The sequence below is a fragment of the Lontra canadensis genome, unplaced genomic scaffold, assembly GCF_010015895.1.
Source record: "Lontra canadensis isolate GAN:19392208 unplaced genomic scaffold, GSC_riverotter_1.0 scaffold19, whole genome shotgun sequence".
NCBI lineage: Eukaryota > Metazoa > Chordata > Mammalia > Carnivora > Mustelidae > Lontra > Lontra canadensis.
Genome location: NW_022631013.1, coordinates 11,608,335 through 11,626,649, shown reverse-complemented (window position 1 = coordinate 11,626,649; position 18,315 = coordinate 11,608,335). Strand labels below are relative to the sequence as shown.

General features: G+C 50.7%; 2 protein-coding genes across 2 annotated transcripts; both read left to right on the top strand.

Annotated features, from left to right (window-relative positions):
- The first annotated feature begins 6,137 nt into the window (after nt 1–6,137).
- On the top strand, nt 6,138–7,076 carry LOC116869389 (olfactory receptor 13J1-like). The gene has a single exon (XM_032860561.1). The coding sequence runs from the start codon at nt 6,138–6,140 to the stop codon at nt 7,074–7,076; it is 939 nt and encodes a 312-aa protein (XP_032716452.1).
- An 8,565-nt stretch (nt 7,077–15,641) lies between these two features.
- On the top strand, nt 15,642–16,963 carry LOC116869388 (olfactory receptor 13C7-like). Its single transcript, XM_032860560.1, has one exon. It carries the CDS (start codon nt 15,652–15,654, stop codon nt 16,723–16,725), a length of 1,074 nt encoding a protein of 357 aa, XP_032716451.1. The 5' UTR covers nt 15,642–15,651; the 3' UTR covers nt 16,726–16,963.
- The last annotated feature ends 1,352 nt before the right edge of the window (nt 16,964–18,315 follow it).

Sequence of the window (18,315 nt, the reverse complement as noted above, 5' to 3'; positions counted from 1 at the left end):
TGACCGTACACTTACGTTAAAATTCATCAAGTTATATGATTTAAATATATGCAATTGTATATCACTTATGGTCAATAAGACTGCAACAAGAAAGCATGCTTAAAAGCCATATTTAAGAGTGCTTGGGTGGCTCAGTGGGTTAAAGCCTCTGCCTTGGGCTCAGGTGATGATCCCAGGATCCTGGGATGGAGCCCCACATCGGGATCTCTGCTCCTCAGGGAGCCTGCTTCCCCCTCTCTCTCTGCCTGCCTCTCTGCCTACTTGTGATCTCTGTCTGTCAAATAAATAAATAAAATCTTTTTTTAAAAAAAGCCATATTTAATATGATTACAAAATCAACTGGGGAGCTTGGGGGGCTCAGTCATTAATCATCTGCCTTCAGCTCAGGTAGGTCATGATCCCAGGGTCCTGAGATAGAGCCCCGCATCAGGCAGGAAGCCTGCTTCTCCCTCTTTCATTCCCCCTGCTTTTAATTGCTTTTAATTGCTCACTCACTCTCTCTCTCTGTGTCAAATAAATAAATAAAAATTTTTTAAAAAAATCAATCTTTCTGTGTAGATATGCATATGTAAATGACCAGAAAAGTATCTAGATAGACATACATAAAACCAGAACACTGGTTACCTTTGGGGAGTTGGGGAGAGGCAGCATGAAAAGGGGGTGTGACTTGTATACCATATACTTCTATATTCTTCATGTTTTTATTTTTAAGCAGACTCTTCCTTTTTTTTTTAAAGATTTTATTTATTGATTTGACAGAGAGAGATCACAAGTAGACAAAGAGGCAGGCAGAGAGACAGAGAGAGAGAGAGAGAGAGAGAGAGGGAAGCAGACTTCCTGCTGAGCAGAGAGCCCGATGCGGGACTTGATCCCAGGACCCTGAGATCATGACCTGAGCCAAAGGCAGCAGCTTAACCCACTGAGCCACCCAGGCGTCCCAATTCTTCATGTTTTTTTAAAAAATACTTTCTAGGGGCGCCTAGAACATAAAAATACGTTCTAGGGGCAGAGGTTTTAACCCACTGAGCCTAGGTGGCTCAGTGGGTTAAAGCCTCTGCCTTCAGCTCAGGTCATGGTCCCAGGCTCCTGGGATCGAGCCCTACATCGGGCTCTCTGCTCAGCAAGGAGCCTGCTTCCCCACCACCCACCACCCGCCTGCCTCTCTGCCTACTTGTGATCTCTGTCCGTCAAATAAATAAAATAAAATCTTTTTAAAAAATACGTTTTATATGTGTAACTTGTATAAGTACATAAAAAGCTAATAAAAGCACTTGTATTTTAAAATAGTTAAATAAAAATCAAACAACAATAACAATATCCAGTTCCAAAATAAAATGACCATATTTGATAACGAGGCCCTAGAGCCCACAGAGGCACTGGAAGGAACCTCGAGGAGCCACCGTCAGGATACCTGTCCGGAGCGTGGAGAAGAGGAGCCAGGCGCAGTGAGAGGCACCCTGTCACCACCTGACCTGGGCAGATCCGCTTTGCACTGAGCCACTGAGCGAGGACGATGCATTCACCGGCGGACCCATCAGCATCACAGAGCAACCAGAGGACCCTGAGCCAGCCGCTTCCCCCCTCTAGAGCAGTTGTCCTGTCCATAACAATGAGGGTGCACCAGGAGGTTAGATATGGACTCCCTTGCCCTGATATTCTGCTATTCTCTTTGTCTCTCTTCACCCAATTCCCTCCCCATTACACTCTTTCCAAATTTTGCATTTTCTTGAGATCCCCATGAAAGCTGGCAAGACCTCTAACTCCTGTAAAGCAACTCTGCCTACCATTTGGATGCTCACACATTCACTATTTTTTAAATTTACTCACCGAGAAGCATTTATGCATTTATTTAATTATTCATCCATCCACTCCTTGACTCATTCTGTACACACACACGTCACACGGGCTGGGGGCTGACCTGTAAGTGTGGGCCCTGACCCTGAGTCACTTTCTCCAACTTTTCCACACCAATTAAGATTTCCAAAGAGACTCTGTGTAATTGGGTCTTTGGGACATCATCCCTGAAGCACCCCAAAGTTTCTAAGCTGGGCGCCTTTCCCCTTCTCCCTCTAAATTGCCTTGGGGATTGCACAATCCCTTGGCACATAGGGAGCTTTGAAAGGTGCCTACTCCATTTGGCCTGCCTGCTGCCTGGGAGGCCGTCGGTCACAACGGAGCTGGGAGCTGCCCAGGTCAGAGAGACCCTGGCCACCCACAGTAAGCTACTGAGGACCCTGTGCAGCCTTGAGCACACCAGCGTCTCCTAATTCCACCAAACCTGACACCCTTTAGAGAACCTCCACTGAATTCTGAGTACTTTGCCTAATTCCACCCAATTCTAAAAGCTCCACTTAATTCTTTCAAGTTGCAAACACATCCCTGAATTCTGCACAAATCTAGGCATGTGTTCTTAGTTTGGAAAGCTGGGTCAGTGTGAAACCCTGTGTCCTGACCACCAGGGTTCCCGGGGGGCCCACTTCTTTGAACGGTGTTCTCCGAGCTGCAGCCAAAGAAGGCTCCTGGCCTCTGAATTATCTTCGGGGAAACAGGGAACATGGATCAGAAAGAGCCTCAAGGTAAGTAAAAAAGAGGAGATGTGGGGACAGGGGAAGGGGCCTTGGCTGGGAGTCAGGAGCCCCAAGGAATTACTGGACCCTTGGCTTCCCCCTCCAACTCAGTATGTGATGATGCTGGGCATGCCTCTTCTCTCTGGGTCTCAGTTTCCATATGGAAAGAGGGGTGGTCTCCATGAGCTTCAAGACCCTCCTGGCTCTGCCAGGTTATTGTCCAGATTAGGAACAGCTTATGATTGTCACCCAGCTGCTCGTTCCCAATTTGTCTGAACCCCATGAAGTCATAGCAAGACAGGAAAGAGTTGACTATGACCAGGCTGGGGGCTTCAACTTGGCCTTCAGAACCTGGGTGAGGAGGGGAAGGAGGTGGCACCCCTACAGGCTGGCAGGGTAGGCAATAGACGACTTTGGAAATGCCAACACAGGGCCACGGTGCACAAAGGAGAGGGTTCAAACTGGCCTGGGAGAAATAAAAGAAGGCTCCTTGGGAGAGATGACATCTGCACTGGTTTTTAGGTAACCTATGGCTAGGAGTGAGGAGAAGGCAGAAAGGATCCTGTGGGCTCTGCAGACAAAGCTTACTAGCCCTGCTTTGGGAACCAGACATCCAGCCACATCCCTTCTTGGCCTCTCTTCCTACAGGCCTCCAACCCTCCAGCTGAAGGAGAGACAACAGAGCAGGGAGACCCGCAACTCAGCACTCAGGCTAGAAAGCAGACAAGACATTGAGCTAGTGGTTCTGTGACCATGTCCTCACTCTGATGTCTCTTTCTCCTCCTGGTTCTGCCCAAAGTTTGCTCCCCACCACAAAGGCTGCTCCTTCTCTACTGTACCTCCAGGGCCCCTGCTTGGTCTCCACTCATCCTAGTCATCCTGCTTGGTCCTCTGAAGCCCTGGCCACAAGTCAGAGTGTCTGCACTACTGGTGTGTGTGTGTGTCTGTGTGTGTGTGTGAGAGAGAGAGAGATAGAGGGAGAAAGAGAGAGATAGTGCACAAGAAAGTGAGAGTGCCTGCTACCCACATGCACACCTTCACATGAATGACTGTACAGGGACACACGTGAGCCTGTGTGTGTCATATATTTGCACAGCCACATATGTGTGCACATGGGGGTCAGAGAGTTGTTTGCACATACACACGTGGCTGGGGGCCATATGTGGGGACATGATATGGGTGTGTGTATACTGAGATAGAAAGCCAATGGCTGCCCATGTTTGCTAGTGACTTTAGGGGGCAGATTATAGTATGTGGAACCGCATGAAGGGGAAGCTGTAGCCTGACCTGACTAGTGGGGCTGCACAAAATGCCCTCTCTCTCCACCCGCGGCCCTGGCAGACGCTGGTCTGTGGCTATTGACACTCAGTTAAACAGAAGTGCCCCTCCAGGAGCCCAGTCTCAGGTTTCCCAGCTGTTTCTTGGATGGAGCTTGTAGATCACGCTCCCCTGACCCCACAACGTCTCTAGACACAGCCAAGCAGAGACAAGACCTTCTACCTGAGGTCCCAAGGCTAGAGCAGAGCTCTCCCTTTGCAGAAGGGGCCCTTCATCCCTGCGGTGGGCCCAGCACTCTGGACCCCATGTTTGTTCCATGCAGGAGGGAACCGTCCACAGGGGTCACTCAGCCTGTACCTTGCTGGATGGTGTAGGCCTGGTAACACCCAGAGACTCTGTATGAGGAACGATGTTTTGTGACCCCCAGCATGGCTTGACAGAAAGAGAAAAAAAGTGGGGGGGAGAAGAAAAGTATGTCCATGGGACCATGGGACAAACAGGCTTCTTATCTTAACACTAGAGGCCTGCAGACAGAAGCAGGATGAGGCTAGGCACAGAAACTGGAGAGGATTTCTGCCTAGGGATGGTTTGAATTTAGTGGCCTGGGAGCACATACGTCCTCATTTGTTCCCCTGATGCCTAGCATGGTACCAGGTGTGTGGCAGGAACTTAATCTCTTCACTCTGGAACAGATAAACACACGACAAGTAAAAGGGAACTGTCTCAGGCAGGTGAAGCGCCCCCAGGAAAAGGTGCTCCCTCCAGACCCAGGTCTGGGCACCACGTCCCATGGGTTTATTGACATCAGTGGCAGGTTCCCGAAACACTAGGAAAAGTTGACTTATGCTCATTACCCAGTGGGAAGATTAAGGGGAGAACAGGGGAGAAAGATGTTCACGCAGTGTGATAAAAGGACCACCAACCACCATATGGCCCTTGACAGAAACAAACATCTGCTGAGCATGATGTGGGTGTGAGCATGATGTGGGTGTCATACAGCTGCGAGGCCTGGATTCTAGACTCACCATGCCACGGACCCATGATGCGATCTGTTTCCTAGCTGCACAGTGAGATCCAACAGGTTCACCTCTCAGGGAGCCTTCCATGCTGATGCCCTACAAAGTCATGGGGTCAAAGCAGCTCTGGCTCAGGCTGGAGAAATTAGGAGTTGGGGGGCCAGGCCAGCTAGTCCTACAAATTGCAGCTCGAAAGCCCACAAGGAAGGCAGATTCTGAAGGTCAGTCCACACACAGTAGCTGACAAACAGGCCCTGTGGAGGGACAGGTGGATGAGCCCGCTGACAGGCTCAAGGTTCAGCCGTCCCTCCAATGAGAGGCACAGTGTATGCCTCATGCATGGAGACCAGAGCTAAGCTGAAGACACAGCCAGACGTCCTCAGGCTGAGAAATAAAGGAGAAGGGCATTCCCAAGAGCGGGAAGAGCGTAAGGCAGCTCAGAGTCTTCCTAAAAACCAGGAAGACCCTCAGGAACCATCTAGCCCAGGGATTCTCATGTGTGCCACCGCCCAGCAGAAGCAGCATCTCGCAGACTGAGTCAGAAGCTCTGGGGATGGAGCCCAGCAACCTGTGTTGTAACAAACTTTCCAGGTGATTCTGCTACACATGAAGATTTGAGGACCTCTGATTTTCCCCGAACTATGTTAGTAGAACACTCATCTGCTGTAGGGGTGCCCGGGTGACTCTCGGTTTCAGCATAGGTTATGATCTCGAGCCCATGTCCAGCTGTGCTCAGCAGGAAGTCTGCCGGAGATTCTCTCTCTCCCTCTCCCTTTGCCCCTCCCCTCTTGTGCACTTTCTCTCTCTCTCTCTCTCTCAAATAAATAAATAAATCTTAAAAAAGGAAAGAATACTTATCTGCTGCAGATTCATGTAAAAAAGAGGACCCATGATCAAGTAAGTTTGGGGATTACGTGCCCTATACCACGTTTGGAAGTCACAAATCACACTGGCCTATATGAAGTCCTGCAGTAAAGGGCTTTATTTACTTTCAGTTAATTTAGTGTTGTCTCAGATTAATTTTTCAGATTGCCTACTAACATTCCCCCTAACACCCTCTCAGGGAAATGCTGATCAAGAGCAACGCTCACATCTCACACGGATGAACTGCCACCCAGAGGTGCACGGATTACCGGAACTCAAGGACGGAGCATGTGTAAGAACTGGAAAAGGCCTTAGCAACATATCCCCACCCAAAAGAGGCCCTGTGGGCTGTCCCCCACCCTGCACCCTCCTTCCCTCCATCCCAGCTGTGTGCCCCCTTGAGCACAGCAATATGGAGCTGGTCAATAGGACAGAGATCTCTGAGTTCTTCCTGAAAGGATTTTCGGGCTACCCAGCCCTGGAGCACCTGCTCTTCCCTCTGTGCTCAACCATGTACCTGGTGACCCTGCTGGGGAACACGGCCATTGTGGCAGTGAGCATCCTGGACATCCGCCTGCACACACCCATGTACTTCTTCCTGGGAAACCTCTCCATCCTGGACATCTGCTACACATCTACTTTTGTGCCCCTTATGCTGGTTCACCTCCTGTCGGCCCAGAAGACCATCTCCTTTATTGGCTGCGCCCTCCAGATGTGTCTGAGCCTCTCCACAGGCTCCACGGAGTGTCTGCTTCTTGCCATCATGGCCTACGATCGCTACCTGGCCATCTGCCAGCCCCTCAGGTACCCCATGCTCATGAGCCCTCAGCTCTGCTTGTCACTGGCAGGAACCGCCTGGGTCCTCTGTCTCTTCAAATCAGTGACTGAGACAGTCATTGCCATGAGGCTGTCCTTCTGCGGCCACCACGTGATTAATCACTTCACCTGTGAGATCCTGGCAGTGCTGAAGCTGGCGTGCAGTGATACCTCAGTCAGTGAAGCCCTCCTGCTGGTGGGGGCCATCCTGCTGCTGCCTATCCCCCTGGCCTTCATCTGCCTGTCCTACGCCCTCATCCTGGCCACCATCCTGAGCGTGCCCTCAGCTGCTGGGCGCCGCAAAGCCTTCTCCACCTGCTCGGCACACCTGGCTGTGGTGATGCTGTTCTATGGCACCGTCATATTCATGTACATGAAACCCAAGAGCAAGGAGGCCCGCATCTCCGATGAGGTCTTCACGGTCCTCTATGCTGTGGTCACACCCATGCTGAACCCTGTCATCTACAGCCTGAGGAACAAGGAAGTGAAGGAGGCAGCCAGGAAAGTGTGGGGTAGGAGCTGGACGTCCAGGTGAGGGAGGCCTGGGATCTTCAGGTTAGTGGGTGAGGCCTCCACAGGCCCACAGTGAGGACAGGTGGTGCACAGGGCTGAGCCTGGAATCCTCCTCCCAGAAAGCCAGCACCAAGTCCCACTGATGCCCCTTCCCTGGCATCGCCCTGGCCGGCCCTCCACATCGCTTCCTGCACCTGTGCACCAGCTCCCGGCTGGCCTCAAGGCTGCACTCCTAGTGGTCCTTCCACTCCGTCATCCCCGGGGCATCCAGAGGGACCTCTAGGAAAAACAAATGGGATCGCATCCTCTCCTGATTGGTAACCCCCAAACGGCTCCCCCTACTCTCAGGACAAAGTGTAAGCTCTTCCTGGAGCATTCTAGGCCTTCACAAGCCGGCCCTACTGGTCCTGACTAACCCCGAGCCTTTTGCCCCACCTTCTCCTCCTGACAGCCACACACAACAGCATGTGTGAGCCCCGATGTTGCCCAGCCTTGCCCAGGGGCGTGCTCCTTCTGGTTCTTTCCATGAGGCAGCCACATCCAGGACAGCTTGACCCTCAAGGCCCAGCTCAAAGGCCACCTCCCCCAGGAAGCCTCCTCACTGAGCTCCTCCTGCTTCACTTGTGGTGTTATTGTAAGAGCAGACACAGTCAGAATCTACTCTGTCCCAAGGTCCGGCCCTACCCAACCCTAGGCCCCCTCACAGGTTTTGTAAATAAATACATGAACACAATGTTGCAGGGCTGATGGTGGCAAAGCCTGAGGTCCTTCCTAAACCTGAGCAGAGCAGAGACAAGTGTTCAAAGATGACAGGCATGGCCTGGTGTCCTGGAAGGCGACAGCAGAGGCAGCGATGAGGCCCAGAGTCCATGATCCCCAGAGCGGTCCAGCCCTGGGGTACCGATCACTCTGAGCAGCCCAGGGCCTGTATTCCCAACATCTGTCTGGAACAGCAACAGCAGCCATTGCCGTGCCTCCCAGTCCAGCATCCAGGCCTCACCTGGCTTTGGGGAGACTTGCTCTACCCTTCCTTGTCTCATCACAGGGATCCTGACAGCACTGCCCCTTCCTGGTGCTCAGCCTCTTCCCACTTTCCTCCTGACAACTCAGTGAGCACACGGTAGAAACGGGAACAGATTCACAGAGTATCTCCATTCCCTGCCCGCCATTCCCCGCCCTCTCCCCACCCCCGGCCTCAGTGGCATCATCTATAAGAGGAGGAGCTGGCCTCGGCCTCCAAGAAGCAGTCCAGCTCTCCGACAGCAGTCCAGCTTCCCTGCCACAGGGAAGCCCAGTCGCTGCTAGAGCTCTCAGTTCCCCTCCAGTCCCTCTTTCTGCTTTCCATGTTGGTAGGAGAGAGCCCAGCCTGCTCCCTAAAACTCAACCCTCTCTGACCAAGCCAGATGAAGGCTGCCCGCCAAGATAACCAGCTTTGAGGCCACAACAGGAGTTTGGACGTTATCACGTGGGCACTGAGGTTTACAATCACATTTACTTTTAGTTAGATCACTGATTAGATACCATTTTTCACCCATGAAATTGGGGAAGAATTTTTTTAATGTCTACTGGTAATGAAGGTATAGTGAAGAAGTAAGGTCATACACTACTGATGGAGATGGGAATAACTTAATATAAACTTCCTGAAAAGTCACTTGGAAGCATGAATCAAAAGACTTAAAAAACTGCTAGACTCTATGAGCGAACCCATCTACCTCTAAGAATTAGTCTCATATGATCATTAGAAACACAAAGATTTATGAATAAGCATATACAAATAATAAATCCTGGTGGTATCCAATGACAGAATGGGATGCAGCCTTCAAAAAAAATTCTTCTTTCCTGAAGAATATTTGATAATGAGAAATGCCCACAATGTAATTAATAGAAGCAAGCAGAATTCATAATTTTGCATTTACTATGATCCTAATGTTATTTTTTAAGTATTTTTGTTATGGGTTTATGAATTAGTATAGATGCAAAAAATCCTGGGAAACTATGAAAAAATATTAAGAGTTGTTTCCACTGGATGGTGGGGTTAAATAGGATTGATCAGATAGAGCTGATTATTTTCTTATTTAATTCCAATAGTTCCAATATTTATAACATGAAAGTGACTTTGAACTTAAAAATAAGGTGGTGCATTTTTTTTTTTTATTTGACAGAAATCACAAGTAGGCAGAGAGGCAGGCAGAGAGAGAGGAGGAAGCAGGCTCCCCGCCAAGCAGACAGCCCGATGCGGGGCTCGATCCCAGGACCCTAAGATCATGACCTGAGCCGAAGGCAGAGGCTTAACCCACTGAGCCACCCAGGCGCCCCAAGGTGATGCATTTTTAAGAAATGGAAGATCACCTGGTTCCAGAATACAGCACTGATGAGGCCTCCAGCCTGAGGGACAAGAAGTGAGCAAGCTGCTGCCCTGTTCCAAGCGCTCATGGTGGGGATGGGAATAAGTCAGGGGCAGCCTGACCCGGTGGGCAACCAAACAGAGAGAGGGCAGCTCAGAAACACTTGGGATACACAGATGACTGCAGAGCTAGAAGATGGAGAGAGAGGCCTGTGGGATGCAGCCTGGGTTTCTGGCTTATTTAGGTGGCCAGCACTGCCGCCCCGAGACAGAGATGGAGAAGATGAGAGATGCAGCGGGATGGTGTTGAGTTCCAGGTATCCACAGGTGACAAGAGGATATTGTTCTATGAGCATGGAGAAAACAAGTGGTAACAGTCTTCGAATGTTTGACTTTGACCTGGGATCTTGATAAAGATTCCAGAGGACAAATCACAGTATACGGGGAAAATCTGTAGCTGCTGCTGCTTTATTTAAGGTTGTGTTGTAGTCTCTACAACTGTTTCAGCTGTTATTCTTTATTATGAAAGGAAGGAGAGGAAACCTGGAGAGACCCAAGCACCTGACTGAACCCAACTCAATGTCCCTCACAAGTGCTCATGGCCTCACGCTCTGTACAGCAATGTGCTTTCCGGAACTTTCATGAGCCCTGATCCTCACAACATTCTGGAATGGAGACACCCTTTTCATAGACCAAGACACCCATGCCTAGGACAGGGGGCCACAGACTTCAATCCTCGGATCCAAGGGGTAGGGTGGCAGCAAGACCCGATAGGAGTCTGTCCGGTGTCTCTCCTGTACCCATCTCACCACAGCCAGGCGCTCCCAGGGAAGCGCACAAATCCCAGGGTCTCTAAGCCCCACAGCTGCCAAACCTGCAAACATGTATAGTTCCAGAGTTTGAACTTTAAATTGGGCAGGGACTGTGAGGTTCCCCAGGGCATAGAGCAGAGAGCTCTGTGGCAGGGGACCAGGAGGCTGGTCCTCGAGCTTTGGCCCTGGCCCAGCCCAGCCCAGTGTGTCTGCTGGTACTGAGCTCAGCACCTGCTGGCTCTGCTCTCCCAAGCCCTGGGTCAGGACACCTGGCAGCCTGCTCCACCTACCCACCTGCGTGTGCTCATGCCACTGGGCCACAGGTATGACGAGGTAAGGACGATCCATTGTCCAGCATGTGGGCTATTCTCATGAAATCTTTTTTGAACATATGAAAACCAGAGTATTTGCTTGTGAAAGAAGACATCGTGATACTAGTGATATTGGCTACCATGTACTGATTACTTACCACGTGCCAGGCTCTGTGCTAAGAGCTCTGCATGCCCCATCTCACTGGATCTTCAAAATAACCTCACAAGGAAACACTGTGCTTATCTCCACTCGACAGGTAAGGGAGGTGAGGCTGAGATAACTGCTAGCAAGTGGCAGGTCTGGGACTTGAGCCCTGGTGGGTTGGACTCCAAAGCCTTCACTCACCTGCTCTGCCATCCAATGAGGAAGTGGTCAAGCAGGAATCCTAGATCCAGGCATGTCAGGGAAATTGCAACAGAAGCTTCAGTCCTTTTATGCCCACGCCCTTTCTTTTAAAATAATTTGTGAAGCTTAAAATAAAATATTAAATGGTTCAAACTAGATTTGCCAGCCAATGAAATTGATAGATTTACCTTGCAAAGTCACCCTGGGTCTGTCAGACCTTGGGGATGGAAGTTGCTAGACAGAGTGAGGAAAAGTTTCAGAAGGGACAGGGTATTATATGTCACCTAATTGAGTGGTTCCATTCACAGGAGAAATCTGACCAAAGTCATACAGCAGAATCAGAACAAAAGCTACCATCAAACCTGGATCCCTCACTCCTGTCACAAGGCTCCCGGTCCTGGTTCATGGCATCACCCTGCCTCTCAGAAGCTCTAAAACTGGGGTGTGGAATTCAATAGTTATTCTCAGAGACACTCAGTTTCCTATCTCTCCGTGAACCTGATTTTGCAGGACACGACAGCGTGTGAGATGCTGGCAGGTAGATGCCAGAGTGGTTTTCCGAGTGTATTGGGAAACCACCTCATGCCCAGATAGTCAACAGATTTCAGGTTTCCCTTCTCCTAGCATGTGGTAGGGTCACATAGGGCCAGTGAAGTGTGGGCAGAGGTGACCCGTGACACTTCTGGGGCGGAGCATGTAACAGCTGGTGTGAATGCCTAGTGTGTCCTTCTCCAGACATAACTGGTGATGTCCAGATGGCGGGGCCTCCCTCAGCCAGGGTCTCTGAGGAGCTCAGCAAGGAACAGAGCCTCATGAAAAGCTACAAAGGACATGGAAAACGAGAAAAAAACTGTTGTCATGGTAAGTCACTAAGATTGTGTGTTACTGCAGCAAAACCTAGCTCATCATCACTGATGCACCCAGGGAACGGGGGCTGCTCCCTGACATCCCCTCCCGTGCCCATGGTGCAGAGTCAAAGCTGCTGGTTACCTGGAAGCATGGTATTTCCTAGACACAGACCTGCTTCTTGGGGGCCAGAAGCCGGTCTCTCCACGAGCTGGCTCTAATTTCCATGAATGTGTTATAATCAGACTCTTAAACTGTGAGAGACCCACTCCTCTCTGAGTAGCTCCTCACACAGAGCAGGGAGAAGCCCGGCACCCCCAGGGCTCTTCTCCAGAAATCACAACAGCTCCTTCTCTGTTGCTATGTGTGTGCTTGTGGGGAAGGTGCTCTCAAGACGAGACATCTGGGATGAGGGATGTGGGGCAGCGGAACAGCACAGGCTCTCAACGGCAATCCCCAGCACCCACCTGGTGCTGGCACTGGGGAGCAGCGGTGATGGATCGGACACAAACCTTTGATTACAACAGCTCCCAGTCTATGAGAGAGAGACCGCACACTACCACACAAGGCAAAATTCAAGTACCCTGTGCTTATAGCTGTGAGCGTCGTGTTGTTGGGATGTGACCATCCCAGAGTTCTACGAAGGCCTCTGAGTAGGCTATGCAGAGGAGGGGTGTGAGAGCCAAGCCTTGAAGGATGAGCAGCAGAGAAAGGCTGCTCCAGGCTGAGGAAAGAGCATGAGAAGAGGGACGAGACAGGAGTGTGCGGGTTTGTCCGTTAGTGGGGAATTGTCTAGTGAGGCTGGAGCAGGGTGTGAAGGGATGGGCCCTTCACAGGGTGTGAAGGCAAGTGGGTGGGCCAGCGCCTGTTCTGAAAAGCTCTTAAATGCCTCTGCCATTCTTACTTGGGTCTTTCTGTTATAGAGGAGGGAAGGGAAGAGAAACAAGGAGCCAGGTGGTTTCCCACCTTTCACCTGCTTGAGACTCCCCCCACACACACCCCCTTATGTTAGGTGGCAGAATTCGAGGTTAACATAAGTAATTTTGTAATAATGCACCCAATGAAGACCAAACCCTTATACTTGCATCTGAAATGCTGTGGGTATAATCCAGACACATGAAGTCATAACCTAGAAAAGGTACTTCCTTTTAACGTCTTTACAGATTTCAAGTTTTACTTTGTCTTTCCATCCCAGGTTCTCAAAGAGAACCTCAGGTTTTAACGTCCAGAGAGAGGAAGTGATGTGTCCAAGGTCAGCTAGCATGAGGGAATGAGTGTAAACTCTGTTAGGGCGGAAACCGCATCTGCTTCTGCTGTATCCCCACCTCCCAGCACAGGGCCTGGCCAAGAGAAGTGCCCCACAGCTATTTGTTTAATGAGTGAAAGAGCCTCCACCACACTCATGCAATTCTCTCTGTTTTTGCCAAACCTCAGCAAGAGAAACCTTAACCTTCGCTGTTCGTGCAGATAAGATTTAAGGTCAGGTGCTGACCCAGATTAATCCACTGTCCCTGTGCACTCTAGAAATGCTCTTAACAATCACCCTGATTCAGGCTGGAGGAGGGGAAAGTGGCACAGGCTCTGGGGATGGAGTGGGTCATGAGAGAGGCTTGAGCTCTTATCGGGAGGTGGCAAGCACAGATCCAGCAGGAGCCCTCTGGCTGAAGATAACAGTCTTCGCTCGGGATCCTCAGACAACAGGTGGTGCTGGGAAGCTCACGAGCATCTTTGTGGGTATGTCTCATCTGAGCTACACAGCACTTCCATTTTTCAAACGGCCACCGAGTCTCGGAGAAGCCACACGACGTAGTCAACCTCACACAGTTAAGTAGGACTGACTCTGGGGTGCAAAGCTTGAGTATCTGTTGAGTGACTGCTCTTGGCAGTACTCACTGCGGGTGGTGTGGGAAGGAAGGAGACAAGGTCCTGCTCTCGAGTGTAGTAGAGGAGACAAGTGCACAGCACAGGGCAGGAGAACACAGAGGGACAGCGAAGGGCTAAGAGAGTGCAAGAAAGGAGAAGGTCACCCCTCAAGAGGCCAGAGGGAGAGGAGAGAGAGATGGAACTGTGGTCTGAGGGATGAGCAGGAAGTCCCCACGGGAGAAGGGAGGGAGGGCACTCCTCTAAAAGGGAACTTCTTGGGGCACAGTGTGGCTCAGCCAGTTAAGCTGCTGACTCTTGATTTCAGCTCAGGTCATGATCTCAGGGTCCTGGGATCGAGCCTCTAGTTGGGCTCCACGCTGAGCAGGGAGTCCGATTAGGATTCTCTTTCTCCCTCTGTCCCTCCCCCTGCTCACTCGCTCTTTCTCTCTCTAAAATAAGCAAATAAATCTTTAAAACAAAACAAAATAAAAGGGAACTTCTTGGGCAAGATGTAGCACTGGAAAAGAGAAGGTCTATTCAGCAGAGGGTGAGGCCACCAGCCCCTAACAAATGCTAGATGCACTGAGGTGGAGGAATAAGGGGCAAAATCCAGCCCTGAAGGCTGGGGCTCCAGTGCTGTCACAGGACATCGGTCTCTCAGTCAGCCCAGGAATGAGGAGGTGACTGTACCTTCTGTGGGTTAAATTTCATACTCAGCTCCAATTTCTGCTTTAGACCAGGGGTCACATGGGCCATAAGACAGCCTTCCTGCCTAACAAGACTGCCGTGCCTTGGGGACATTAGGGCTCCCTCCTGTGAATACCTGACACTGGCATTTTCCCAGGAGGCAGAGCAATGAAAGCCATCTGGGAGAAAACTGAAGCCCTCCCCCACTTGCCCTCCTTTTTAGAACTAGTCACTGACTGACAACACCCCTGCCAGATTAGAACCTGGTTTTCCCTCCTCCTGGGACATCACTGCCAAAATCGTTTATCCCACAAGGCAATATGGAGGCCAAGAAGGGAGTCACTTGGATTGCATGACCACTGGAATATATATGTTCTTGTATGTTCTTTTAAAAATCAACAGATGAGGGGTACCTGGGTGGCTCAGCGGAGCCTCTGCCTTCGGCTCAGGTCATGATCCCAGGGTCCTGGGATCAAGCCCTGCATCGGGCTCTCTGCTCAGCAGGGAGCCGGCTTCCCCCTCTCTGCCTACTTGTGATCTCTGTCAAGTAAATAAAATCTTAAAAAAAAAAAATGTTAAAAAAAAATCAACAAATGAGAGGGCCACCTGGTTGGCTCAGTCAGCTAAGAGTCTAACTCTTGATTTAGCCTCGGGTCATGATCTCAGGATCCTAGGATCAAGCCCCGAATTGGGCTCCCCGCTCAGCGGGGAGTCTGCTTGTCTCTCTCTCCCTCTGCCCACCCCCACACCCCTTCTCATGCTCTGTCTCTCTAAAATAAATAAATCGTTTTAAAAATTCAGATGAGGGAACGGGGGAAAAACGATAGCCTATCATTCCTTAAAGAGAGATAACTGCATGTCAGGCTTACACATCCTGTGGAGTGATAATGTTTGATCCTTAACACCCAAAGGGACCACTCATCCCTTTGCATCCCACGGGCCTGCAAGAGCTCATGTCACCTGATTCAGGGAAGAAGGGGCAGCCTTATGATAGGTGTGATATGTTTCTGTCCACTTATTTTTCTTACTGTTGTACCCCCAGCACCTAAACAAGACCTAGCACAGAATCAATATTCAGAGCACATTCAGCAAATGAATGAATCTGAAATACCATGAGCATAATTCAGCCATATGAAGTCATAACCTAGAAGGGATGCCTCCTTCAACAGCCAAGAACACTAGATTATGACGGAGTGTGCCAAACATGAATCCTCCTCTCTTGTCTCCCCTGCCCCCACCACGGGAAGAATGAGGAGGAGCCTAGGGGGCTAGAATGTCCTCATTTCCCTAAGTCACATCAGAGCTGCAGAGCTGAGAGGGCCAGCTTGCAGTCCTGAAGTCCAACCCTCTCATTACACAGATGGTGAAATTAAATCGCAGGGGCAGAGATGACCTGCCCAAGGTCAGGTTGCTTGGTTTCCAGGCCAGCAAGAGCTTCTTCTGACTCACGTGTGGTCTGGACAGGAAGGAGGGACAAGATGACGACAAACCGGACGGCTGTGACAGAATATGTCTTGCTGGGGCTCCAAGAGTACCGTAACCTTGAGACAGTCCTGTTTGTGCTCTGCCTGGGCATCTACGGTGTCAATGTCCTGGGGAACTCCCTCCTCATGGGGCTGAGCATGCTGGACCCCCGCCTGCACAGCCCCATGTACTTCTTTCTCAGCAACCTCTCCCTCATGGACATCTGTGGCACATCCTCCTTTGTGCCTCTCATGCTGGTCAACTTCCTGGAAGCCCAGAGGACCATCTCCTTCCCTGGCTGTGCCCTGCAGATGTACCTGACCCTGGCGCTGGGTTCCACAGAGTGCCTGCTCCTGGCCATGATGGCCTATGACCGTTACGTGGCGATCTGCCAGCCACTTAGGTACCCAGAGATCATGAACAGGCAGACTTGTGTGCGGATGGCAGTGCTGAGCTGGGGGACAGGCTTTGCCAACTCACTGCTGCAGTCCCTTCTCACCTGGAGCCTCCCCTTCTGTGGTCACAATATCATCAACCACTTCTTCTGTGAGATCTTGGCAGTGCTGAAACTGGCCTGTGGGGACATCTCTCTCAACGCACTGATGTTAGTGGTGGCCACAGCGGTCCTGACGCTGGCCCCACTCCTGCTCATCTGCCTGTCCTACATTGTCATCCTTGCTACCATCTTTAGGGTGCCCTCTGCTGCAGGCCGGCGCAAAGCCTTCTCCACCTGCTCTGCCCACATCACAGTGGTGGTGGTTTTCTATGGGACCATCTCCTTCATGTATTTCAAGCCCAAGGCCAAGGACCCTGACCTGGATAAGATTATTGCACTATTCTATGGGGTTGTGACACCCTCACTGAACCCCATCATCTACAGCCTGAGGAACGCAGAGGTGAAGGCTGCTGCCCTAGCCCTGCTCGGGGGAGGCCTGCTCTCCAGGAAAATGGCCCACCCTCTCTGTTGCTCTTCACTTCTATCATGCACGGCAGGCTAGGTCCATCGTGGTAGAGACTTGGAATTGCAGTGGCTAAAACCCACAAGGGTTTATCTCCCACTCCCGCTGCAGGTCCATTAGCAGCTGACTGGTGGCTGGGGTCTGCTCTCAATTGTCTTCATCCCTCTGGGCCTCAGGATCAGCAGCTACCATCGGGAACACTGCTGGTCACCGTGACAAAGCCTGCACTAGCTCTCTGAGCTTCGCTTCCACCTCCACTTCGTCCGCCAATGCAAGCACGTGCCACAGCTAACATCAAGGGGCAGACGAAGCACACTCACCACGTGTCTGGAAGGAGCAGGGAGACTGAGAAATCTGTGAATAGTCATCAGCAATAATGGCTGCCACCCTGTCCTACAGTCGACCCAAGAGCCACTAGATATTTGCCTTCCTCTTCTCCCACCATCACCACCCCACACATCCAGTCAGTCATGAAGTCCTAGAGAAGCCATGGCCTAAGACCTAAATGGGTCCCCTCCTTTCTCCTCACAGTGCCTCCTCAAGAAGCCTTCACTCTCTCTCTCAAATACTGCAACAGCTGTGTCACTTTCATCCTACAAACGCCCTTCAAAATCTACCCTCTGCACTAGCTGTCAAAACGCCAATCTGAAAAAATCCAAAAAACAAAATACCAATCAGATCATGCCGCTCTCCTGCTTAGATCCCTCCAATGGCTCATTTCCCATGGGATAAAAGCCAGACCCCCACCTCTCCATCCAACCTCATACCAGATGCTTTCCTCAGCTCCTCGCCACCCACACACACTCTCCGGGTCCAGGTCCCCTGAACTATTCCCAGTTCCCCAGCAAGTATCAGTCTTTTCTGCCTCTGTCTCCCCCTTGCTCTTCCCTCTCATGTCCAGATGCTTCTTGATCTTTAGCTAACATGTACTGGATCATAGACAGGTCAAGCCCTATACTGTGTCCTAAGTGCTTTACTGACTGGGGATCACTTGGAATGAGTGGAGGAATATAATATGGACACTGGTGACCAGAGAGAACCCTCTCCCAACACCTTGGCATTACAGAAATTTATTTAATCCTTACTCAGATCTGCCCCCCTCTTCCAGAAAACCCCTTCTGACCCCTCCTAGCAGGGTGCAGTCTGTCCCAGCTCTATGTCCCTCTTCACAGAAGGACTCTGTCCTGAATCCTAGCTATTTGGGTTCAAGCATCCTAGTGACCTGACTCTATATATCCTAATATGAAGGACTAGTATTTCTGATACGAGGAAGAGACATCAAGCCTACACCTCTTGACTCACCATTCGGTTGGCCACATCGCTCTACTCAGGGCCCCAAGGAAGAGACAGAATTGCAGAAAGCAGAGAACAAAGGGATTTTTCCTGGTTTTTGAGCTTTAAAAGCCGAGGCTCTAAAGTCTTCACAGGAGAGAATGAAGGCATAGACAAGAACTAGGAGAAAAACCTAAGTAAAAGGGAGTTTTCCCAACCTCCAGATTAATGCTCTAAGCTAGGGAGAAGGAAGAGAGAGAAGGGGAGGCAGTAAGAGCACTGGCAAAGAAGGGTCCCAAAATGAAGAGGCCCTGAGCCACACTCCTTGGGCCAAATATCCGGACAGATTTGTAGGAT

Coding starts and splice junctions, on each gene's coding strand:
- LOC116869389 (XM_032860561.1), top strand. CDS start 6,138: ATGGAGCTGGTCAATAGGACAGAGATCTCTGAGTTCTTCCTGAAAGGA.
- LOC116869388 (XM_032860560.1), top strand. CDS start 15,652: ATGACCTGCCCAAGGTCAGGTTGCTTGGTTTCCAGGCCAGCAAGAGCT.